Consider the following 26,996-nt stretch of genomic DNA (forward strand, 5'->3'; position numbering starts at 1 on the left):
ACACATTGTAATAGGTGACATCCTTATTATTTTTTATTCAAATTTCCCATCAAAATCAGTGCATAATCCAGGTGATAGGTTATAATGTTATAGCATAGTTATTATATGACTTACCCCAGAAAGGGAGCCTTTCCAACCCCATTGGGTAGAGAGATCTGTTTACAAAATGAAAGAAAAACACTTAAAAGTCCAGATACATGCTGTGCATATTTAGTACGTGCTGTATTGCCTCCCGTGCAGCTGTGAGTGAAAGGTTGTTTCTAGTTGTCTCTAGTCAGACAGGTTGGATAAGGATGTCAACTGTCAACACATACAGTCGTTGTGTCACTCCCAAGTGAAGAACTCTGGGACGTACGGAGACTGAGTGTACCATGACCTCACGTTGGGAGTCAGGAATCTAGAATGTCTAGAAAGGCCAGCACACAGCACACCTCTAGAAACTTATCACAGGTAGACTGCAATTGTTGCATAACAGCTGACTACTGCGATCAGCAAATCTACAACCACATAAAGGACACTCAACATTACAAACGTGAAACTCCTCTAGAAACACCTCTTCTCTGAGTAGATGGAAATCTTATTGTAAATCCAAACAAGTGAACGTGATGAAGATAGTTTTAAATGAGATGCTGAACTGATTACTTAGCTATGTTTTAGGATGTAAGAATGTGTATCTGTCTAACAAAAAAATGTCTGCACTCAGAAATTAAAATAAAATATCTGATGATGGATGAGAGTAAACAAACCCTCTCCAAGTTGTTCATTTTGGATCTTCAAGACATCAGATAAGGATACAATCTAACAGTGGATCAGCCTGTAGGCTGTTAAGTTTTTGTACTGCACAGGAACACTGCTGTAATAGGCTTGTTCAAACTACTTCAGGACATAACCAGTACCCTAACATTCCACTAGAGGGCAGTCTGTGTCCAGAAGTGAGGGCACAGAGGCACCTATGCGAGAGGCCCCATGGAGTGGCTTACATCAGAGACCATTAAACAATCTGGCAGCGACAATAACGCAAAGAGCAAAGTCACCTCTCTATGATCACATGATCAAATGGAAGTGAGGAGGGAGGGGGATCAAAGGGGGAGGGAAGCAAGAAAGTATGGGACTTCTAAGGAAAGGGTGAGAGGTGGGGAATGGGGAGAACAGATGGGGAGGCAACTTTGAGAAGTAGAGAGAAAGGGAAGGAGAAGAGCAGATGGGGAGCATGGGGGAGAGAAAGGGGAGGGAGGGATGCCAACTCTATTACGATAACATCCCTAACAGCAGTGTATTTCTCTCAAAGCCCTGAGGCAGCAGTTCCAGCACACAAAGGCAATGAGAGGAAAGAGAGAGACTACTTGATTACTTCATTCTCAAACCAGCTGACACCATGCAGGTCCTAATTGAAGCTGTGTGGATGAGCAATATTTCTGTGTAGGCCTATACCCCCGTTGTCCTCCCTCCTCCCTCCCTCCCTTTCTGTGTCCCTCCCTCCCTCCCTTTCTGTGTCCCTCCCTCCCTCCCTTTCTGTGTCCCTCCCTCCCTCCCTTTCTGTGTCCCTCCATTCCTGCGCAGAGACAAAAGCAGGCAGGGAGCATTTTTTAAATGTCTTTATTTTTCGATGTGACAGCTCTCTCATTCTCTCTCTTGCTCCTCCACCTCACTCTACTTATGTGCTATTTAGAACCTATAAGGGTTCTTTGGCTGTCCCTATAGGATAACCATTTGAAGAACCCTTTTGGTTCCAGGTAGAACCATTTTGGGTTTTATGGAGAACCCTTTCCAAAGAGAGTTCTACATGGAACCTAAAAGGTTTCTAACTGGAATCAAAAAGGGTTCTCCTATTGGGACAGCTGAGAGTGTGGCAGACAGGGGTTACATTAACACACAACCTCAAAACCCTGTTTCTGTCATGACCTAGCCTAATGTGTTCCTGGTGGTGGGAGTACATCCCTAACTAGCCCAGGTGAAAATACACTAGTAAAAAGTATTCCACGTTAGGTCATCCAACAATAAACCTGAGGAGAGTGTGGAGGTTTAACGTTCACCCTAAGGAGACCATTTCCCAGCATGTGGGCTGATAAACACTGAAATCAAAGTTGTTCAGACATTTCAGAGACCCCGTAGGTCACTTTAAAGTGGGTTGCTGACTGTACTGTAAAGTGAGAATATGGAAGGGATGACTGGGTTCTGACCATGTTTTTGGGTGAGGGTGTGGAGGAGCTGACCATTCTGACAGGGCTACTCTCCTTCCCGTCGCTGTAGTCTGGTGGCGGCAGCAGAACAGGCTCTTCCTCTTCCTGTTCCGGAAGACTGGCCACACTCAGACAACGCACCGGTGTCCCCAAACTGTAGACATAGACATATACACACACATTTTACAACTTTACCTGGTCCAAAATAACCTTGTTTGTACTTATTCTAGACACTTCTTGAAAGACCCCTAAAGATTTGAGAGGATTGGGTAGTTGTAAGCAATATCATAAGATTATCACATGGTTATATGTGTCTTGGTCTTACCTGTTTGAGATCAGTGGTTCATTGTAAGGTCGGCAGTATGATGAGGGAAACCACCCCCGCCTGAAACAAACACACCAAAATATTTGCCAAATAAAACAATGAATAACATCATTAAAAAATATATATACTACCGTTCAAAAGTTTGGGGTCACCTAGAAATGTTCTTGTTTTTGAAAGAAAAGCAACTTTTTTTGTCCATTCAAATAACATCAAGTTGATCAGAAATACAGTGTAGACATTGTTAATGTTGTAAATGACTATTGTAGCTGGAAACGACAGATTTTTTATGGAATATCTACAGAGGGCCATTATCAGCAACCATCACTCCTGTGTTCCAATGGCACGTTGTGTTAGCTAATCCAAGTTTATCATTTTAAAAGGCTAATTGATCATTAGAAAACCCTTTTGAAATTATGTTTACACAGCTGAAAACTGTTGTTCTGATAAAACTGGCCTTCTTTAAACTAGCTGAGTATCTGGAGCATCAGCATTTGCTTGTTCGATTACAGGCTCAAAATGTCCAGAAACCTTTTTTTTCTGAAACTCGTCAGTTTATTCTTGTTCTGAGAAATGAAGGCTATTCCATGCGATAAATTGCCAAGAAACTGAAGATCTCGTACATACTGTGTACTACTCCCTTCACAGAGCAGCACAAACTGGCCATAACCAGAATAGAAAGAGGAGTGGGAGGCCCCGGTGCACAACTGAGCAAGAGGACAAGTACATTAGTGTCTAGTTTGAGAAACAGATGCCTCACAACTCCTCAACTGGCAGCTTCATTAAATAGTGCCCGCAAAACACCAGTCTCAACGTCAACCGTGAAGAGGCGACTCCGGGATGCTGGCCTTCTAGGCAGAGTTCCTCTGTCCACTGTCTGTGTTCTTTTGCCCATCTTAATCTTTTATTTTTATTGGCCGGTCTGAGATATGGCTTTTTCTTTGCAACTGCCTAGAAGGCCAGCATCCCGAAGTCACTTCTTCACTGTTGACCTTGAGCCTCCCACTCCTCTTTCTATTCTGGTTAAAGCCAGTTTGCGCTGTTCTGTGAAGGGAGTAGTACACAGCATTGTGCAAAATCTTCAGTTTCTTGGATATTTCTCACATGGAATAGCCTTCATTTCTCAGAACAAGAATAGACTGACGAGTTTCAGAAAAAAGTTGTTTCTGGACATTTTTGAGCCTGTAATCGAACCCACAAATGCTGATGCTCCAGATATTCAACTAGCCTAAAGGCCAGTTTTATTGCTTCTTTAAATCAGCACAACAGTTTTCAGCTGTGCTAACAATTTCAAAAGGGTTTTCTAATGATCATTTAGCCTTTTAAAATGATAAACTTGGATTAGCTAACACAACGTGCCATTGGAACACAGGAGTGATGGTTACTGATAATGGGCCTCTGTACGCCTATGTAGATATTCCATTAAAAATCAGTTGTTTCCAGCTACAATAGTCATTTACAACATTAACGATGTCTACACTATTTCTGATCAATTTTATGTTATATTAAAGGCCAAAAAATGTGCTTTTCTTTCAAAAACAAGGACATTTCTAACTGACCCCAAACTTTTGAACGGTAGTGTATATTCTCACTGTAACGGCAGCCTTCCCTCTCTTCACGAGAAGAGAGAGTGTAACAGGGATCGGACCAAGACGCAGCAATAGCTCGTGTTCAACATGTTTAATTAACAGACGAAACCGTGAACACTTACAAAACTACAAAATAGGCGTACCGATACAGTCCTTTCTGGTGCAGACAAAACACAGAGACAGGAAACAACCACCCACAATCCCCAACACAAAACAAGCCACCTATATATGATTCCCAATCAGAGACAACACAAAACATCTGCCTCTGATTGAGAACCATATTAGGCCAAACATAGAAACAGACAAACTAGACACACAACATAGAATGCCCACCCAGCTCACGTCCTGACCAACACTAAAACAAGCACAACACACAAGAACTATGGTCAGAACGTGACACTCACTTGAAGTAAGCCAAATGTCCCTGAAGGCATGTGAAACACATATTTCAATGATCAAATATATGACAGATTCGCTTCGAAGACACTGTTTCAAGTTAAGAAATACAGAAATTGTTCCCAAGCCAAATCTCACTGTAAAAAGAAAAGAAAAAAATGTCATATTATATTATGCTAATATTAAACGGGTTGCTTATGGGCTGTTTACTTGGAGGTACCAAGTCTCTGTTCTTGACAAGCTGTCACTGATAACTTTAAAAACAATTTCATTCCCAAAGCAATAATAATGGCTGACAATGTCAAAGGGTCATGAAATGGACTTTGCTAATTTGTTTCAGAGGGAAAATGTCAAGGCAGGTAGACTAACATCTCTGCTTAAAGCACTCTCTCTCCCTCTCTCTCCTATTCTCTGATCTTTCACCTACATATGAGCACTAATGACTTTAATGAACAGATAGAGAGAGGGAGACACAAGACCAGCCATCAAAGCATGCACACATAATTACCAAGGTGGTTTTGAGCCATCGGTCTCTGTGGCCTCACCGCAATTACCCACACCTGGTCTTCTGAAATAATATTCAATTACCCACAACTCATCTTCTGAAATACTATTCTGAATGGCACAGATACAACTGCTTTAACAATAACATTACTTTCAGACCTGACATTTAACGGCTTAACAACACATAATGAGCACCAATTTTCCAATGCGCTACTTTCAACTGGTACCTGGTTCTACCGCCACTGTAGTCAGAGATGAAAAAAACGTAAACAAAGATTGCTACATATCCGCATCACTCTCAGAGAAATAAGTAGTACTGCTCGGCTTTACACAGTCAAATGTAACAAATATGTTTTTATATAAAGAACTGTACAAATTGTATATTTGTGACATCAATATTTAAAAAAATATTTCAAATAAATAATGCAATACAGTAGTATCTGATGATCTGTACGAAAAACATTTACATTTGACATTTTAGTAATTTAGTTGATGCTCTTATCCAGTGCAACTGACAAGTAAGCATCTTAAAATAGTTAGGTGAGACAACCACATATGACAGTCAAATATACAGGATACGAACATTCCATTCCAGGTAAATAATGGATATATAGCGTTTTGCAAAAAAACATACACATCTAAAATCTATGAATAAAAAATCTGAGAACAGTAATATGTTACACAAACATGAAGGTACTTATAAGCAATCATTCCTGATGAAAAAACACAAATGTGAAAAATTGGTGCATATGGCGTTTTGGAAATAAACTCTTTAAGTATTGCCTCCTCAAAAATGAGAACAATTCCCAAGTTGATACACTTGCGTATTTGCGGAGATACAGTACATTTCCTTATCGTTACACACCTAAAAACAGTTGTGTGAATACCAACACCTGTACCACAGAAGGAAATTGCACGAATGTTGGTGGCAACATTGCATAACTTCTCTGAGAGACCTTAGATCTGCATCTATAGGTTAATAAGGCCTGAATTATTGTGTAATAAAGGTGTAATAGATCTTTGTAAAAGTGTAATAAAGCTTTACAAACTCTTAATACCAGTGATGTCAATAAGCTTTTATAAACCTGTAATAAAGCTTCAAAAACCCTCATAAACCCTTAATAACCAGTAAATAGTGACTTACTGCCAGATCTTCTCCAGGTTAATGAGCCTTTATAAAGGAGTAATAAAGCTTCAAAAAGGTTCATAAAGGCCTTATTAACCAGTGAATAGAGACTTACTGCCGGGTATTCTCCAGCTCTCCATACAGCCATCCGTCCTTGTCCTCCTGGATTAGCAGCATGATGATGTCACCGTCGTCAAAGGACAGGAGTGTGTTATTGTTGCCGGCCGTGTGAGGGAAGATGGTCCTGACCCGTTGCTTCCTGCCCACGTTCAGCCCTGAACCTATCGACACCGACCTGGACAGAGACAGACTGCCACCGTCCTCCATACTGCCCTGGTCTGTAAGGTCAAAGTTCAAGTTAAATGTTTTTTACTATCAAATTGCAGAAAGACAGCAAGGACTCTCTGAAATACTTGATATTTACAATAGCAGAGTTCAAATTGATACTTTGCTAAGTATATCAGGGAGAAGACATGGCTTATAGCTAGTGATTTATAACCCTGGTCTAAATTACCATGCGGAGAAGAAAAATTGCATCATTAAAGAGGAGAATTGGTTTTGCAGCGGAATTTTCTGTATAATTTGAACATTCAATAAAAGAAGACATGGAGAACAAATGAAGTAAGAACAGATACATTAGCAGGATTAAAGGGAAGATGCAGCACAATTTGAAGGGAATTCAGTAGCCGTCCTGAACCTTCTTTGGATTTCTGAATATGATCTGTCTAGCACATGTACTCAATAAGGCCCCGGTGCACAAGATCAAATATTCCCAAACAAGACATTACATGTAGATTAGGACAGCACCTATAGTTTTATCTCTGTTATCTATTTTATCCATTTGTACAAGTCAGATTACGAAAGGCAGCATACTTACATGGGGAAGGTGGTGTGAGACTCTGTAAAACTAAACATAATCTCTATATAAGATACCAGCTACCAAAACCTGCTATATTTTCACATTTTTGATATGGAGTACATGTACAACTACACACACAATGAAACACATACCCAAACTTCAATCCAAAGACTGAAGCCTGAGGTGTGAGGCTGCAGTAGTACCTGAGTTGTGGTCTGATGTGGAGGTGTATGTGGATGTGATGGAGGCGTGGGGAACGTCCTGGTTGAACATGTTAACCAGTGGACTGATCTGGGCCTTCAGCTGGGGGGCTGGTGGGGGAACCATCGAGTCCCCATTGTTCTGATAGAGAAGACATAAAACAGGTTATGTTATGTACATGCAAGTCACAGTACATGCAATCCATCTAGAAGAGCAAATATCATTTATGAGAAGAGCCAAGCCTTTAAACCAAGTAAAGCGGTGAATGATTATAGCTTGTCCTTCTCTTGTTATAGCATTGTAACAACAGTGTAATAACAGCCATGACGTCCCACTCACCCTGTTGTAGCGCTCAACGCGAGGCGAGGCTTCTGGGGTTCCAGACACGGGAGTGCGGAGCCCCTTTATCATGGTCATCACCGTGTCAGGGACCTTGGTGGCATCGCTGCATTTATCCTGCCAGCTGGGCAGCTTTACCGCCAGCAGCTCTTTGGCCTACAGTGCAGATAGATATAGACCAGTTATAAAGGTGCAATAAAGCTTTATAAAGCATTCATAACTAGTATGTTAAATGGCCAAGTTAGGGGGAGCATTGGTTACAGTGCTGAACAACACATATAATCTCAGCCATATCAACCCCAAGGTGGGCATATTTGGTAGATTTGAATCCTGCTGTTGTTGATGTGACTAACTAGGAAGTCACCCCTCTGTGTATGATGATGTCACATCACTGAGTCTACCTTTAAGTCAAGGTTAACTATGGCCTAACAAAGTTGATTTACTGTTTAACGGATGCCCCGCTTCACATAAATATATTTTTTTATGGTTTTGAACATTTAATTTGATTTATGTGAATCGATTATTTTAAATTATTATTTTTGACGAAACAAACAATTCACTTTGCTATTGTAGTAGGTTGGATTCTGTTCAATCCCCTTGAATCGAATCATGTGAATCCAAATAAAAATGTGTAAATTATGAACAGTAATTTTAGGACAAAAAAAACTGTAGCCTTCCATTTTTTTTAACCTTTATTTAACTAGGTAAGTCAGTTGAGAAAAAATTCTTATTTACAGTGACGGCCTCGGAACAGTGGGTTAACTGCCTTGTTCAGGAGCAGAACAACAGATTTTTACCTTGTCAGATCGGGGATTCGATCTCACAACCTTTACGGTTACTGGCCTATCGCTCTAACCACTAGGCTACCTGCCACCCCCATTTGGGTTATGTGACTGCAAAACTTGTTTTGTAGATACTTTAAGTTGATTTGGGCATTCAATTTATGGGACATTGAAACTCAATAGATGCTAGTCAGCCTGCAAACACTAAGGTAAGATAAATATGACAAAACTAGAAAAGGTACATTTTCTGAAGAAAGTGTGTGGTTGCAACAGCTGTCTAAAAATATTTGTATGGTAGTGGGAGAAGTGTTAAATGTAGAATTCGAGCTGAATAGAAGCTGAAGCAGTTAGTTCTAGAAAGAATAGGTCTGATTACTTTAGTAGACTGCTAGTATTCAGACCCCTTAACTGTTTTATTCTAAAATGGATTAAAAAAAAGAGTTTATGCATTCATCAACCTACACACAATACCCCATAATGACAAAGCAAAAACAAGTTATTAGACATTTTTGCAAAAAATAAATAAATACAAAAAACAAACATACAGTAAGTATTCATAAGTATTCAGACCCTTTACTCAGTACTCTGTTGAAGCCCCTTTGGCTGGGATTACAGCCTCGCATCTTCTTGGGTATGACGCTACAAGTTTGGCACAACTGTATTTGGGGAGTTTCTCCCATTCTTCTCTGCAGATCCTCTCAAGCTCTGTCAGGTTTGATGGGGAGCTATTTTCAGGTCTCTCCAGAGAGTTCGATCTGGTTCAAGTCCGGGCTCTGGCTGGACCACTCAAGGACATTCAGAGACTTGTCCCAAAGCCACTCCTGCGTTGTCTTGGCTGTGTGCTTAGGTTCGTTGTCCTGTTGGATGGTGAACCTTCGCCCCAGTCTGAGGTCCTAAATGCAAATTTTTAATCCCTCGCCTTACTTTAAAAAAATTACATCTACTTTAGGCCTAAATGACTAAAGGTTAACTAAAGGACTAAACCCCTTATGTGCAGTACCTTCTCATGGAAGGCGGTGACATGGTAGGAGAACATGCAGTGTTTGTCGACCAGAAAGCAGAATCGTCTCTTCTCCTCCAGGAGGGCCTCTCTGCAGCCGTCAGCGATGAACTTTTGCATGTCACTCTGCCGCGACGAGATCGTCTTCATATACTGAGGGAAGAGGAGAGACAGGTCAGTTAGGGTTAGTTGAACTGACGGGGGGGGGGGGGGGGGTCATTAAGGAACTAAAGGGGACAGGTTAGTAAGGGTTGGTTGAACTGATGGGGGGGGGGGGTCATTATGGAACTAAAGGGGACAGGTCAGTAAAGGTTGGTTGAACTGATGGGGGGGTCATTAAGGAACTAAAGAGGACAGGTCAGTAAAGGTTGGTTGAACTGATGGTGGGGTCATTAAGGAACTAAAGAGGACAGGTCAGTAAAGGTTGGTTGAACTGATGGTGGGGTCATTAAGGAACTAAAGAGGACAGGTCAGTAAGGGTTGGTTGAACTGATGGGGGGGTCATTAGGGAACTAAAGAGGACAGGTCAGTAAAGGTTGGTTGAACTGATGGGGGGGTCATTAAGGAACTAAAGAGGACAGGTCAGTAAAGGTTGGTTGAACTGATGGTGGGGTCATTAAGGAACTAAAGAGGACAGGTCAGTAAAGGTTGGTTGAACTGATGGTGGGGTCATTAAGGAACTAAAGAGGACAGGTCAGTAAGGGTTGGTTGAACTGATGGGGGGGTCATTAAGGAACTAAAGAGGACAGGTCAGTAAGGGTTGGTTGAACTGATGGGGGGGGGGGGGTCATTATGGAACTAAAGGGGACAGGTCAGTAAAGGTTGGTTGAATTGATGGGGGGGGGGGTCATTAAGGAACTAAAGAGGACAGGTCAGTAAGGGTTGGTTGAACTGATGGGGGGGTCATTAAGGAACTAAAGAGGACAGGTCAGTAAGGGTTGGTTGAACTGATGGGGGGGTCATTAAGGAACTAAAGGGGACAGGTCAGTTAGGGTTGGTTGAACTGATGGGGGGGTGGGGGTCATTAAGGAACTAAAGGGGACAGGTCAGTTAGAGTTGGTTGAACTGATGGGGGGGGGGGGGGGGGGTCATTAAGGAACTAAAGGGGACAGGTCAGTTAGAGTTGGTTGAACTGATGGGGGGGTCATTAAGGAACTAAAGGGGACAGGTCAGTTAGAGTTGTTTGAACTGATGGGGGGGTCATTAAGGAACTAAAGGGGACAGGTCAGTTAGAGTTGTTTGAACTGATGGGGGGGGGTCATTAAGGAACTAAAGGGGACAGGTCAGTTAGAGTTGGTTGAACTGACGGGGGGGTCATTAAGGAACTAAAGGGGACAGGTCAGTTAGAGTTGTTTGAACTGATGGGGGGGGGGGGGGGGGGGTCATTAAGGAACTAAAGGGGACAGTTTAGTTAGAGTTGTTTGAACTGATGGGGGGGGGGGTCATTAAGGAACTAAAGGGGACAGGTCAGTTAGAGTTGGTTGAACTGACGGGGGGGTCATTAAGGAACTAAAGGGGACAGGTCAGTTAGAGTTGTTTGAACTGATGGGGGGGGGGGGGGGGGGTCATTAAGGAACTAAAGGGGACAGTTTAGTTAGAGTTGTTTGAACTGATGGGGGGGGGGGTCATTAAGGAACTAAAGGGGACAGGTCAGTTAGAGTTGTTTGAACTGATGGGGGGGTCATTAAGGAACTAAAGGGGACAGGTCAGTTAGAGTTGGTTGAACTGATGGGGGGGTCATTAAGGAACTAAAGGGGACAGGTCAGTTAGAGTTGGTTGAACTGACGGGGGGGTCATTGAGGAACTAAAGGGGACAGGTCAGTTAGAGTTGTTTGAACTGATGGGGGGGTCATTAAGGAACTAAAGGGGACAGGTCATTTAGAGTTGGTTGAACTGACGGGGGGGTCATTAAGGAACTAAAGGGGACAGGTCATTACTGGGTTACTGACAGGCGTACTGTTAACTCTGCGTGTACAGTATATGTATGAGATTGTCTCCAGATACTGACGAGAGGACACAGAGGGAGACTGATTGTTAAAGCATTCAGTAAGGTTGTAATTGCATGCTCAGAAAAAAGCAGCTTGCTTAACTGTTCAGGAATAACTAATGAGCCTTCTAATCAAAGTCTCTCCTCTGTCTGGCTCCATCTCACCCCCTGTTGTTACTCCACCATCCCTATCCTGTAGAAAATCACCCTGCTGAAAGAACCTGCGTCTGCCTCCCAAATGGCACCCTATTCCCAATGTAGTGTATAGTCAAATGTAGATCACTATATAGGGAATAGGGTGACATTTGGGAAGCAGGACACACTCCTTCCCAGAGAGTGACTCAGAACTGAAACACCCTCACAAAGCAGACCACGGAATCTGACATCACACCCAGACAAAGCTCAGCTCCTCTTTGAAACAACTCTCTCCCTCTGTCTCCTCCCTTATCTCTCCTCTCCTTTTTCTGGTTGTCATGACGACAGCGAAAGCTGGTTAGTCTCTAGGGTTGTGGTGGTGGTGTCACAGACCCTCCTTTAATGTTTAGCCCAGTCTCTCTCTCTCTCTCCCCCCTCCTCTCTCTCTCTCTCTCTCTTTCGCTCTCTCCCCCACTCCCCTGTCTCTCGCTCTTCCCCTCCCTCTTCCCCCTACGATGCGGCCACAACTAAACTATGGAGCTTAATTTATACTGCAAACAATAGCTGGAAGACTGAGAAAGACAGAGGGGAGGAAGAGAGAGATAGAGGATAGAGAGAGAAAGACAGACATACGGAGAAAGAACCATTTCACTGTACTTGTGCATGTAACAAATACGACTTGAAACTTGAATTGAGCTCAAGTGTTGCAGCAAACCTGTAGGGGTTTGAAAACGACAGATTTGTGGGCAAATTCCATTAAAGACATTCATGCATGACTTTGGAGAGAGCAGGATGTTACCTTTTCCATCCATTTCTATATTCTGACAACTGAACCACAGAAAATCACAGTAGAGGCGAAACTAAATATACTCTACAGTCTGATACATGACAGTAGAAAGTGTTCATGGGTGTGTGGATGTGTTGGCCCTTATCTAGTCTAATCAACAGGTGTCATATACATAGGATAATGACAAACCAGTTTCCTTCCACATAGCAAGCCACAATACATTACTGTCTATTAGTTTCTCTGAGATAAAACTAGATTACAGCCCTCTTTCCATAGGCAAAGGTAATCTACATACTGAAACAAAGATGGTTAATAGCAAGATAAAAACCAAGAAGCCATTAAGAAGAGATCGTGATCACTGAATAGAGAGAGAGACAAGATTCTACTCTTCAAAACCTCCAGTTAGCTAGTGCTTCTCGGATTTCAGTCAGAACAATAATAAAAAATGTGTTGCAGCTCAATATATTGGGCCCCTTACTAAAAATAAACCCACCTCATAAACTGACACTCATCAAAGTCGGGCTGGTGAAACCAGTCAATAAAATAGGAGTGGACGAGGAGTTATTGCACAGGCAGCCTTGTATCAAGCAGAGCCAGAGTGGGTTTCATCAACAGACAGCATCTTCTTGGCCCCTCTCTTAACTTGTCCTATTGATTTACTAAAGAAGTCTATGTTTAATGTATACTGTGTTAGGAAGACTATTACTGTATATCCTCTGATTCCTGTAAGTGGCTAAATATGCTACCAGGCACCACTCCAAGTCTACTCTATTTGAGTGGACATTATTGACTATAAATGCCTCACCCATTCCCAGTCCCACTACACCCTACGGAGCTTTTCAGTGAGTGTATACTACCAACCAACTCAAGACCAACTACAAACTCCGAAGTGCACACTTCATACTCCAGAGGGGGCAGTTAAAATACACTCTCCATTCTAATGTGATGACAGCCATTTGGTCCCTTTCCATGAGCCTTCAGTGTTTCTTTATAGGTGAAGGGCAGTGGTGAACAAAGTACCCAATTTTCATACTTGAGTAAAAGTAAATTGCTAAAATATACTTAAGTATCAAAGTCAAAGCAAAAGTATAAATCATTTCACATTCCTTATATTACGCAAACCAGATGGCATGATTTTCTTGTTTCTTTTAAACAAGAAAATCACTCCAACACACTCCAACACTTAGGCAATAATTACATTTAAAAAAATGTTAGTGAGTCTGCATGATCAGAGGCAGGAGGGATGACCAGGGATGTTCTCTTGATCACTTTGTGAGTTAGACCATTTTCCTGTCCTGCTAAGCATTCGAAATGTAATGAGTACTTTTGGGTGTCAGGGAAAATGCATGGTGTAAAAAGTACATCATTTTCTTTAGGAATGTAGTGGAGTAAAAGTAAAAGTTGTCAAAAATATAAATTGTAAAGTACAGATACCCCCAAAAATGACTTAAGTAGTACTGTAAAGCATTTTAACTTAAGTACCTTGCACCACTGTTGAAGGGGAAAGGCAAAGACGGCACTCCACTTTACATTACAACAAAGAATCTGCCCGCAGCTATACTGTAGGTGTGGTGGTATTGTGTATTTTTAGTGTTCATTTCCTTTCCACCCGCTCGCTTTTATGTACAGTTTTTCCACTTTGAAGTGTGTGGCAAGATCAAGGAGCCACCTGGGCCAATGACATACCCTATTTTCAAGACAAAGTTAATAAATTTTTTCTTTGATATTCTCGATGGGACCCATGCATGCAAATCATTTAAGTGATAACACCCTCGAAGCCGGTGTTTGGAGGTCATATTGGCATGGGTGTTGTTAGGCCCGAGAAGAAGTCAATGGCTGTCACGAATCCCGCTTCCTGAGTCTGGGTTTGCCTGTGTGTCTGTCCTGGAGTGTGTTTCAGGTGTCCTGGAACGCACCCTGTCTGGTTGCCGGGCGAATTAGCTCATTGGGAGATTGATTTCACCCGCACCTGTTTCCCGTCAGTAATCTGCACACCTGTCCTGATCATCATCTCTACCCTTCAAAAGCTCTGACCTGACTTCCATTCCCTGCCGGATCGTTAGCCATGAACAGTATGTTGTGCCTGAGTACCAGACTCCAGTTGGATAGAATTTGTTTTGTTGTTTTCATTTACGTATTGCTTGCCTTGAACTTACCTCCGTTTGTTTTGTCTTCAGTTACTCACCTGGATCATTCACTCCATTCCCGCCTGGTTGACAGAGGATTCTGCTACTACATTGGATTCACCTATTTCCTCTCATCTACTCACCACCGCTGCCCGCTACGCCATCTGGATATATCTACCTTTTCACATTTCACTGTAAATAAATACTCACCTTCTTCCTACGCTCCTTGTCCTGGTCTGCTTCTGGGTTCGATCTTGAAAGATCGTGACAGAACGATCCGGCCAGTAATGAACCCAGCGGACCTGGACTCCGTTTGCCATGCCATTACCCTGCAGGAGAAGAAATTGGGACAACACAATACGGCGCTACAGGAGATAGCGAGTTCGATCCAGAATTTATCTGCTAGCTTGACACAAGTCCAGGATCAGCTCAGTTTGCAGGTGATTCATTCACCACCGGTTTCACCCATCTCACCTGCCGTGTCTGAAGCGGTTCCATTTCGTGAACCCAAGGTACCGACGCCTGATAAATATGAAGGGGATTTGGGAAAATGCCGTTCGTTTCTTATGCAGTGTGGGTTAGTGTTTGATCTACAGCCCCATTCTTACGCCACTGACAAGGCTAGGATAGCCTTGGTTATTGAACTGTTGCGTGGAAGAGCTCTGGAATGGGCTTCAGCCGTTTGGGAACGACAGGGAACCTGCACGGCTTCATATCAGGAGTTCACGGGAGAGATGAGGAAGCTTTTTGATCATCCAGTCCGAGGTAAGGACGCAGCTAAACGTTTGTTCTCTCTTCGCCAAGGAGATCGCAGTGTGGCAGATTTTATGATTGAGTTCAGGACATTGGCTGTGGAGAGTGGTTGGAATGAGGAGTCACTACAAGGGGTTGTCAGATGAACTTAAGGATGAGCTGATTTCTTATCCAGAGCCTAGTGACTTAGACAGCTTGGTCGCTTTATCTATTCGGGTTGATAATAGAGTCCGAGAGAGGAGGGAGAAGCAGTGGGGTCTATCCAATCAATCTGTAACTCGGTTACCATTCGGTTCAGGAGGTGAACCAGGACGTATTGATCGTTATTCTCCACACGGGATTAGTGGAGGAGTCTTGCCACCAGATTCTGAACCAATGCAAGTGGGGCGACACGGGCTAACTAAGGAGGAGCGCCAACGTAGACGTGAGACCAATAGCTCTTTCTACTGTGGTAGATCGGGACATTACAACTCCGCTTGTCCACAGCGCCCGTTAAACTGCCCGGCTCGCTAAATTTGGGAGGAATTTTAGCGAGCCAGTTTCAATCTCTCAAGGATCTTGTCAGACCCCGTTTTCCTGCGACCCTTATGAATAAGGATCAGAGTTTTGACCTGAACGCTTTTATCGATTCAGGTGCCGATGGCAACTTTATGGATGCCGACTTGGTGGAACAGCTGGGGCTTTCCAAGGAGCAATTGCCGGAAGCCATTGAAGCAACCACTCTGAACGGCAGTAGTCTGGCACGGATCACTATGAGGACTGAACCGGTTAAGATGTTGGTGTCGGGAAATCATTCAGAGTTTATCTCTTTCTTCATTTTGTCCTCGCCCCATGTTCCTCTGGTTCTTGGTTACCCCTGGCTGAAGGAACACAATCCCTCGTTTGATTGGGTGACAGGGAAGGTAACTAGTTGGAACATTGAGTGTCATGCTAACTGTCTTAGGACTGCCTGTTCTCCTGCTGTTTCCAGTCAGGTCAGTGACTCTGCTCCTCCTGATTTGTCCCTGGTTCCAGAAACATATCACGAGTTGGGTGAGGTATTCAGTAAACAGAAGGCTCTGTCTCTTCCTCCCCACCGACCTTATGATTGTGCGATTAATCTGTTTCCTGGATCTGCCTTTCCCAAGGGACGGTTATACAGTATCTCTCGACCGGAACGTGAGGCCTTGGAGACCTACATCAAGGAGTCTCTAGCTACAGGTCTCATTCGGCCATCGTCATCACCTTTGGGAGCAGGATTTTTTTTTGTGAGCAAGAAGGATGGTTCTCTTCGACCGTGTATTGATTATCGGGGTTTGAATGAGATTACGGTTAAGAACAAGTATCCCCTGCCCTTGATGAGCTCGGCTTTCGATTCCTTACAGGGTGCTACGGTTTTTACGAAGCTTGATTTACGTAATGCTTATCATTTGGTTCGGATCAAGGAGGGGGACGAGTGGTTGACTGGGTTCAATACTCCGATGGGACATTTTGAGTACCAGGTGATGCCGTTTGGACTGACCAACGCTCCGGCGGTGTTCCAAAGTATGGTGAATGACGTTTTGAGAGATATGATTGGTATTTTTGTGTTCGTTTACCTGGATGATATCCTCATCTTCTCAAAGGAGCTTTCTAGCCACGTTCTGCATGTCAAGCAGGTCCTGCAGCGGTTATTGGAGAACCGTCTGTTCGTGAAGGCGGAGAAGTGTGATTTTCACGCCCATACAACGTCCTTCCTCGGGTACATCATATCCAGGGGAGAGATCAAGATGGACCAAGAGAAGGTTCGGGCGGTTCGGGATTGGGTCCAGCCCGGTACAAGATTGCAGCTCCAGAGATTCCTGGGGTTTGCGAATTTTTATCGGAGGTTTATCCGTGACTACAGCCGGGTGGCTGCACCTTTAACTGCCCTGACGTCTTGCACCAGAAAGTTCTGTTGGACTCCTGAGGCAGACCGAGCATTTCTGGACTTGAAGAGCCGATTCACCAACGCCCCGATTCTCTCTCAACCTGACACTTCCCGTCAGTTCGTTGTGGAAGTGGATGCTTCTGATGTGGGTGTGGGCGCCATCCTGTCCCAGCGTAGCTCCACTGACGGTAAACTCCATCCCTGCGCTTTCTACTCTGGTCGTCTTTCTCCAGCTGAAAGAAACTACGATGTGGGTAACCGGGAGCTTCTCGCTGTGAAGCTTGCCTTGGAGGAGTGGCGGCACTGGTTGGAGGGAGCGGAGCAACCGTTTGTGGTCTGGACTGACCACAAGAATCTGGCTTACGTACAATCGGCTAAACGTCTCAACGCCCGTCAGGCTAGGTGGGCCTTGTTTTTTGGACGTTTCAATTTTTCCCTGACGTTCCGACCTGGGTCTAAGAACGGGAAGGCGGACGCCCTGTCCCGGATGTTCTCTAAGACGGAGGAGAGTGGGGTCAAGACTGAGACGATTCTTCCCCAGAATGTTGTCGTGGGAGCCGTTACATGGAGGATAGAGGAGGATGTGATGGCGGCCCTTCGGACGCAGCCTGGCCCCGGTAACGGTCCACCCGGTCGGTTGTTCGTACCCGAGTCGGTCCGTTCTGCTGTCCTTCAGTGGTCCCACGCCAGCAAGATAGCTTGTCACCCTGGCGTTGCTCGGACTATGGCACTACTGCGCAGACGTTTTTGGTGGCCTGCCATGGGAGAAGATACCCAGAGGTTTGTTGCCGCATGTCCTGTTTGTGCCCAGAACAAGAGTACCAATCGGCCCAGCTCTGGGCTTCTTCACCCCCTACCTATTCCTCGGTGACCTTGGTCGCATCTGGCCCTGGATTTTGTCACGGGATTGCCCCCTTCTGTTGGGAACACGGTCATTCTGACCATTGTGGACAGATTCAGCAAGTTTGCTCATTTTGTTCCTCTCTCCAAGCTTCCATCGGCTACGGAGACGTCCGAGATCCTGGTCAGGGAGGTTTTCAGGGTTCACGGATTGCCCAGTGACATTGTGTCTGACCGTGGTCCTCAGTTTACCTCTGCTGTCTGGAAATCCTTCTGTTTGGCCATTGGAGCTACAGTCAGTCTCACTTCTGGATTTCACCCACAATCTAATGGTCAAGCGGAGAGAGCCAACCAGAAGATGGAGTCCACGCTGCGTTGTCTTGTCTCCTCTGATCCCACCTCTTGGTCATCTCAATTACCCTGGGTTGAGTATGCCCATAATACCCTTCCTTCATCTGCCACTGGGATGTCCCCCTTCCAATGCCTTTACGGATACCAACCTCCTTTGTTTCCTTCTCAGGAGAGGGATCTCTCGGTTCCCTCTGTCCAGACCCATATTCGTCGTTGCCACCGGACCTGGCATCGGGCCAGGAAGGCTCTCCTTAGAGTTTCTGACCGGTATCAGATACAGGCGAACCGTCGCCGTATTCCTGCCCCAGCTTATACGGTTGGAGATAAGGTTTGGTTGGCTACACGGGATCTTCCTCTACGGACGGAGTCAAGGAAGTTGTCACCTAAGTTCATTGGTCCGTTTGTAGTGGAGAGAATCATAAATCCTGTGGTGGTTCGACTCAAGTTGCCTGCAACACTTAGAGTGCATCCCACTTTTCATGTCTCCTGTCTCAAGCCGGTTCACCTCAGTCCTCTGTTGCCTCCTCCTCCTCGTCCTCCTCCTCCTCGGATGATCGGAGGTGGTCCTGTCTACACGGTGCGCCGCATCATGGACTCCAGACGGCGGGGTCGAGGGTACCAGTTTCTAGTGGACTGGGAAGGATATGGTCCAGAGGAGAGGAGTTGGATTCCTCGGCGACAGATTCTGGATGACGACCTGATTCGTGACTTCTACCGCCTCCATCCTGGCGCTCCAGGTAGTCCGCCCGGTGGCGTTCGTCGGAGGGGGGGTACTGTCACGAATCCCGCTTCCTGAGTCTGGGTTTGCCTGTGTGTCTGTCCTGGAGTGTGTTTCAGGTGTCCTGGAACGCACCCTGTCTGGTTGCCGGGCGAATTAGCTCATTGGGAGATTGATTTCACCCGCACCTGTTTCCCGTCAGTAATCTGCACACCTGTCCTGATCATCATCTCTACCCTTCAAAAGCTCTGACCTGACTTCCATTCCCTGCCGGATCGTTAGCCATGAACAGTATGTTGTGCCTGAGTACCAGACTCCAGTTGGATAGAATTTGTTTTGTTGTTTTCATTTACGTATTGCTTGCCTTGAACTTACCTCCGTTTGTTTTGTCTTCAGTTACTCACCTGGATCATTCACTCCATTCCCGCCTGGTTGACAGAGGATTCTGCTACTACATTGGATTCACCTATTTCCTCATCTACTCACCACCGCTGCCCGCTACGCCATCTGGATATATCTACCTTTTCACATTTCACTGTAAATAAATACTCACCTTCTTCCTACGCTCCTTGTCCTGGTCTGCTTCTGGGTTCGATCTTGAAAGATCGTGACAATGGCTGGCAAACCGTGCCAATATATCCTCCAAACACCGGCTTCGAGGGAATTATCACTTTTATACAACGGGTTACCAACATATTCAAATAATTATTTACATATTTTTATAACAAATAATATTTTGATGGATTTATTAATACTATTTCATCCTTCCATAAGATATAGTCCCGACACAAATCCAAGGTTGCTACCCAAGCCGGCTGGTCGTTCGTTCTATTGGTTTGGTTGCCAGAGACGCGACCCAGTCGTTCAGTCTTTTTGGTCTGTTCCTATGGATGCGACCCAGTTGTTCGTTCTAAATGTTCCATTGCCATACTGGCTGGCAACGTTCTTATCCCTTGCTTGCTAGTTAGCCAACTAGGGCTAACTTATAGTCACGTTGAACAGAACAGTAAAGTAGCTGCATTTATGTTTGTTTAAGCTATTTTCTAGTGAATTTACTTGGATAAATCCATAACAATAAGCTATTGATGCACGATTTCGCCTCGCGTAGAAAATGTGCTCTCTTGTCAGGACATTTGTTCAGAGGAGCTAGCCAACAACTCAGCTAACACAATCACTTTGTTTTACCTGTTTCTGTTGATAGTTCTTTGTATATATCAATAAAAATGATGCCAGCTGATTCATGATTTTGACAGGCTGAGAAACGCTGCCTTCCTGTCTGCCTCATCCCAACTCCTGACACGTTCATTATTATGAGACAGCTGGAGATCAAATTTGAATATTGAAACAATGTTTATACAAAACTCTGCTGTTGAAAACTAAATGTTTGTCTAAAAGAAATGTGAGGTAATGTCTAGATGCTTTTTATAGTGGAGATCAAGTTTATAAATTGCCTGGCTGGGCTGATGAGACAGTGGAACAGAGTAAATAGGCATTTTAATGTCATAGATTTAGTAACTTGTGGAATAGACAACGGCTGGAATGCTGTTTTAACCAATCACCATTCAGAATTAGAGCCACCCGTTGCATAAGGGAGTCCATAGAAGGATTCAGCTTTGTTTATGTAAACAAAACAAGACAACCATGGCAACCAAGAGCAATAATGTTCTGTTTGGTTTTTATATTGATACTGGACACATACACCAACAAGTGTTTCTGGATGAGGGTAAAGTCACGTGACTGTCTGTTAAAGTCCCTTTCTAGCCGTCTGAGAAACTTCCAGGAACTCAAAGGAATCCAAGCACATGCTCACATCATCAGAAAAAACGAACTGGACACCGAGCCACTTCTCGCTTGAAAATGGAGAACATTCATAAAGTGGAACTTACGGGACTTTTCTGACTAGCGTACCGATGGTGCATTGAGTGAACAGATGAGTCTGATCACTGAGACCCCCTGTGAGATAAGATGAGATCTGTTTTTAGTCTCACCTCGTTCTCCTTGATTAGTTAAGATCTGATTCTAGTCTCATCTCGTTCTCCTTGATTAGTTAAGATCTGGTTCTAGTCTCACCTCATTCTCCTTGATTAGTTAAGATCTGGTTCTAGTCTCACCTCATTCTCCTTGATTAGTTAAGATCTGGTTCTAGTCTCACCTCGTTCTCCTTGATTAGTTAAGATCTGGTTCTAGTCTCACCTCGTTCTCCTTGATTAGTTAAGATCTGGTTCTAGTCTCAACTCGTTCTCCTTGATTAATCAAGATCTGGTTCTAGTCTCACCTTGTTCTCCTTGATTAGTTAAGATCTGGTTCTAGTCTCACCTCGTTCTCCTTGATTAGTTAAGATCTGGTTCTAGTCTCAACTCGTTCTCCTTGATCAATCAAGATCTGGTTCTAGTCTCACGTCGTTCTCCTTGATTAGTTAAGATCTGGTTCTAGACTCACCTCGTTCTCCTTGATTAATCAAGATCTGGTTCTAGTCTCACCTAGTTCTCCTTGATTAATCAAGATCTGGTTCTAGTCTCACCTCGTTCTCCTTGATCTCGTACTTGGTGACTTGTTTCCCCTGGCTCTTCCTCCGCAGCTTCTTCAGGTCCGTCTGAGAGCGCTCCAGAGAGTCCTGCTTCAGCTTGTGCTCCGTCTGGTACCGCTTGAATGTGGCCTGGATGAGAGATACAGAGGTTAAGATAAGTTTGATGTAGAGATGGAGAAGACTTTTACTGAATGCAAGGATAGGGGATATTGAGGAGAGAGGAGACCATAATTAAGTGTGCACTTACATACCTGCATACGTAGACATGCAGACCCGTACACAAACATGCACACACACACACACACACACACCTTGTGATTAGATTGTCCCTTGCCAAAGTCCTATAGTGGTCAATGTACTTACAGTCATATATTTGACATCCATCTCTGTTTTCCTCTCCAGCTCAGCAATGATTTCTTTGTGGAACCGCTTGAACTGAACAGAAAGAATCCAGTTCAAGTCGATATATAAACATTTAACAATACCATAACCATGGCAAGATGGTGACATCAGAATAAGAGTTGTGTGGCTGAGCCAGAGGAATGTAGCTGTGATAATTGCTTTCTAACTGAGGGGAATTCTAACAACAGGTATGTCTTATCTACCTCTCCAAATAGTTAAACATTGACTACTTTCTCCTTCCTTTGTTCTCTCAGATATCTCAGAAATAACTAACCATGCTTCGTTGGCATGTCGCTTTACTTGGAGCCCAGTGAAAGACAAGTAGGAGCCTTGTAAGGCTAGGACAAAAGCTTTACTACAGTTCTGAATTGCAATAAAATGTGTAATACATGTATACTGTAGTGAGAATACATCTTATTTGATCATATCTCTTCTTATTACGACCAATACTATAAATATTCATAGATCAAATCATCTTAAATTCGACAATAATCAACGTTTCAAAGTTTATCCGCCTTGTGCATAGGATACAATAGGTATAAAGCAGTACAGTGAAATTTTTCCTTGCGAACTCTTTCCCAACAATGCAGTGATCATTTTTCATACATAGGATACAATAGGTATAAAACAGTACAGTGACATTTTTTCTTGAGAACTCTTTCCCAACAATGCAGTGATCATTTTTTCCCTCATCAATCTACATATAATACCCCATAATGGAAAAGCGAAAACAGGTTTTTATTAATGTTAGCAAATGTATTACAAATAAAAAAACAGAAATACCTTATTTAAATTAGTATTCAGACCCTTTGTTATGACACTCAAAATTGAGCTCAGGTGCATCCTGTTTCCATTGATCATCCTTGAGATGTTTCTACAACTTGATTGGAGTCCACCTGTGGTAAATTCAATTGATTGGACATGATTTGGAAAACCACACACCTGTCTATATAAGATCCCATAGTTGACAGTGCATGTCAGATCAAAAACCAAGCCATGTGGTCGAAGGAATTGTCCATAGAGCTCCAAGACAGGATTGTGTCGAGGCACAGAACTGGGGAAGGGTACCAAAACATTTCTGTAGCATTGAAGGTCCCCAAGAACACAGTGGGCTCCATGATTCTTAAATGGAAGAAGTTTGGAACCACCAAACTCCCATCCCTCTATGTTGATGGGAGAACCTTCCAGAAGGACAACCATCTCTGCAGCACTCCACCAATCAGGCCTTTATGATAGAGTGGCCAGATGGAAACCACTCATCAATAAAAGGCACATGACAGCCCGCTTGCAGTTTGCCGTAAGGAACCTAAAGGCCCCTCGTCCATAAGAAACAAGATTCTCTGGTCTGATGAAACCAAGATGGAACTATTTGGCCTGAAGAGTCACGTCTGGAGGAAATCTGGTACCATTCCTATGGTGAAGCATGGTGGTTGCAGCATCATACTGTGGGGATATTTTTCAGTGGCAGGGACTGGGAGACTTGTCAGGATCAAGGGAAAGATGAGTGGAGCAAAGTACAGAGAGATCCTAATGAAAACCTGCTCCAGAGCGCTCAGGACCTCAGACTGGGGCAAAGGTTCACCTTCCAACAGGACAACGACCCTAAGCATACAGCCAAAACAACACAAGAGTGGCTTCGGGACAAGTCTCTGAATGTCCTTGAGTGGCCCAGCCAGAGCCCGGACTTGAACCCGATTGAACATCTCCAACAAAGTACTGAGTAAAGGGTCTGAATACTGTGATATTTCCCGGATTGTTTTATTTTTGTAAATTCGCAAACATTTCTAAAAACCTGTTTTTGCTTCGTCATTATGGGGTATTGTGTGTAGATTGATGAGAAAAAAAACAATTTAGTCAATTTTAGAATAAGGCTGTAACTTAACAAAATGTGGAAAATGTCAATGGGTCTGAATACTTTCCAAATGCACTGTATATAACAATGAAAATAGAATAAAAAACACAGAAGAAGTACGATGACAGCTGAAGAAACATGAGAATGCACCTGCTTCAGTCTAGACTATCTGTATTGTATAGTATTGTAACTTAGACGTAGTGAGTGATTAGAGATGATACTGTCTAAGAGCTAGTTGTGTCTTGCTCTTGTCACAGTTACAACACCAGTGACACCAACCAGAGTCATTTGATTTCCTACACGTATGCCAAGCCTCTCACCCCCAGGCCTCAACAAGAAACCCAACAGACAGAACAGAGAGCACAAGCTGAAAGGAATGGTCTAAATGACAAAAAAACTAACAGTTGTCTTGTGTCCAGGTGGGATTTCTCTCTAGGCTTTGTTGTGTTCTTGGTGTGTTTAGAGGATAAAGGAGGTCTGTTAATGACTAAGTCACTGTGACAAAGAGAGAGTTGGCGTAGAGGACTATGGATATGTGTGTCGACATGAACATCCAACGCAGGTCAAAGAGAATGGTAACCCTTGACTTCAGTCTTCCACTTAATTAGCAATTAGATGGTAAAATGGTAATTACATAACAAAAAACTACCAAGAGAAGAAGTGACAGTAGGTCAGCAGGAAAGCTTACGTTCTCCTCCAGCTCCAGGTGAACCTTCCTGTGCACCTCAGAGATCTCCATCAGAACCACACCTGTAGAGAAAAGATCATATATCATATTATACAGGTAGCTGACAAAATAAAGGAAACACCAACATAAAGTGTCTTAATAGGGTGTTGGGCCACCACGAGCCAGAACAGCTTCAATGTGCCTTGGCATAGATGCTACAAGTGTCTGAAACTCTATCGCAACGAACCGCCCGTGCTGTCTCTGCCTGGCCGGTTCCCCTCTCTCCACTGGGATTCTCTGCCTCTAACCCTATTACAGGGGCTGAGTCACTGGCTTACTGGTGCTCTTCCATGCCGTCCCTAGGAGGGGTTCGTCACTTAAGTGGGTTGAGTCACTGACGTGGTCTTCCTGTCTGGGTTGGCGCTCCCCCTTGGGTTGTGCCGTGGCAGAGATCTTTGTGGGCTATACTCAGCCTTGTCTCAGGATGGTAAGTTGGTGGTTGAAGATATCCCTCTAGTGGTGTGGGGGCTGTGCTTTGGCAAAGCGGGTGGGGTTATATCCTGCCTGTTTGGCCCTGTCCGGGGGTATCATCGGATGGGGCCACAGTGTCTCCTGACCCCTCCTGTCTCAGCCGCCAGTATTTATGCTGCGGTAGTTTATGTGTCGGGGGGCTAGGGTCAGTCTGTTATATCTGCAGTATTTCTCCTGTCTTATCCGGTGTCCTGTGTGAATTTAAGTATGCTCTCTCTAATTCTCTCTTTCCTTCTTTCTTTCTTTCTAACTCTCGGAGGACCTGAGCCCTAGGACCTTGCCTCAGGACTACCTGGCATGATGACTCCTTGCTGTCCCCAGTCCACCTGGCCGTGCTGCTGCTCCAGTTTCAACTGTTCTGCCTGCGGCTATGGAACCCTGACCTGTTCACCGGACGTGCTACCTGTCCCAGACCTGCTGTTTTCAACTCTCTAGAGACAGCAGGAGCGGGAGAGATACTCTCAATGATCGGCTATGAAAAGCCAACTGACATTTACTCCTGAGGTGCTGACTTGTTGCACCCTCGACAACTACTGTGATTATTATTACTTGACCATGCTGGTCATTTATGAACATTTGAGCATCTTGGCCATGTTCTTTTATAATCTCCACCCGGCACAGCCAGAAGAGGACTGGCCACCCCTCATAGCCTGGTTCCTCTCTAGGTTTCTTCCTAGGTTTTGGCCTTTCTAGGGAGTTCTTCCTAGCCACCATGCTTCTACACCTGCATTGCTTGCTGTTTGGGGTTTTAGGCTGGGTTTCTGTACAGCACTTTGAGATATCAGCTGATGTAAGAAGGGCTATATAAATACATTTGATTTGATTTATTGGAGAGATGCAGCACCATTCTTCCACAAGAAATTCCACAATTTGATGTTTTGTTGTAAAACGCTGTCCCAGGTGCCGCTCCAGAAACTCCAATAAGTGTTCAATTGGGTTGAGATCTGGTGACTGAGACCAGGGCCGTGCACAGACCATTCAGCAGTGGTGTAAAGTACTTAAGTAAAAATACTTTAAAGTACTACTTAAGTAGTTTTTTGGGGGTATCTGTGCTTTACTTTACTATTTATATTTTCGACAACTTTCACTTTTAATGTACTTTGTACTCCATATATTTATTTTATTATTCAAACTTTACTTGTACTTTTGATAGGTAAGTATATTTTAGCAATTACATTTACTTTTGATTCTTAAGTATTGTAACGACCCTGGGTTTATAAGCGCGGAAATCGACTCTGCCGCTCGAGCATACTTTTGCGGCACAGTCGATAGCGCGCCGGACCTCGGGCTAGAAGGTTGAGGGTTCGAGACCTGCTCCCTGCCTGTTTCATTACAGTATATTTAAAAGCAAATACTTTTAGACTTACTCAAGTAGTATTTTACAGGGTGACTTTCACTTTTACTTGAGTCATTTTCTATGACAATTGGGTACTTTTTCACTGCCATTCAGGGGGCAGGTTCAAGGGTCAGGTCCCCCACTTGAAAAACAAAATGACTTCCATAATTCACATCTCAAAATTCATAATATACCAAATAACTGTAGCAAAAAAAAAATTGAGCATAGGCCTATTTATTTCTGCAACAACACATTCACTCAACATCAAAAATTGTAAGCAAGCTAGTTACAGTGCCTCCTAAACAGATGATCGACATCGGGAACAGATGGTGGGCTATCAGCTGATCATTGACGTTGATGATTGATGTAGATCTGCAAGTTAGCTAGCTCAATTTATTTTTCTGATTGTGATTTATCTTCAATGCTTGTATCAAATAATAACTTCATAATATAATACTCATAATCTACTAACTCAAGCTAGAGGCTTGTGTGGATATTTATAATGGTGGTAAGCTAGAATGTAGTCTACCTGTGTTGCTGCTGCCCTGACACACGTGCAACTCTAGAAGAAACCGATGGAGTTGGGTCAGAGGATTGTTGATACTGCCGCTCCTCTCTATGTCTTTCTGCTTCTCTCTGCTGCATGTATCAGCCAACCAGACCAAATATTGATGATGATGTAGGTTAAATCAAGTGTTATAAAGTGTGAATCAAATATTATGCTGCTGTGGCAGTAATGTTGATATTTAAACTAGGTAGCTAGCTACACACACTCAAATGGTGACCACATCCCTCAAC

General features: G+C 43.8%; 1 protein-coding gene across 1 annotated transcript in view; it reads right to left on the reverse strand.

The window, feature by feature from the left end:
• The window catches only part of LOC120029845 (brain-specific angiogenesis inhibitor 1-associated protein 2-like protein 1), a 52,050-nt gene that overhangs the window by 1,418 nt on the left and 23,636 nt on the right, over positions 1-26,996 (reverse strand). The window contains exons 4-13 of the mRNA XM_038975153.1: positions 24,353-24,414; positions 21,774-21,845; positions 21,405-21,539; positions 9,299-9,451; positions 7,517-7,672; positions 7,180-7,318; positions 6,233-6,455; positions 2,506-2,565; positions 2,181-2,334; positions 115-155 (exon numbers count right to left, since the gene is read on the reverse strand). Coding sequence (XP_038831081.1) covers positions 115-155; positions 2,181-2,334; positions 2,506-2,565; positions 6,233-6,455; positions 7,180-7,318; positions 7,517-7,672; positions 9,299-9,451; positions 21,405-21,539; positions 21,774-21,845; positions 24,353-24,414 — 1,195 coding nt within the window. The remainder of the gene's footprint in view (positions 1-114; positions 156-2,180; positions 2,335-2,505; positions 2,566-6,232; positions 6,456-7,179; positions 7,319-7,516; positions 7,673-9,298; positions 9,452-21,404; positions 21,540-21,773; positions 21,846-24,352; positions 24,415-26,996) is intronic.

Source organism: Salvelinus namaycush, chromosome 35 (genome assembly GCF_016432855.1).
Source record: "Salvelinus namaycush isolate Seneca chromosome 35, SaNama_1.0, whole genome shotgun sequence".
Lineage (NCBI taxonomy): Eukaryota > Metazoa > Chordata > Actinopteri > Salmoniformes > Salmonidae > Salvelinus > Salvelinus namaycush.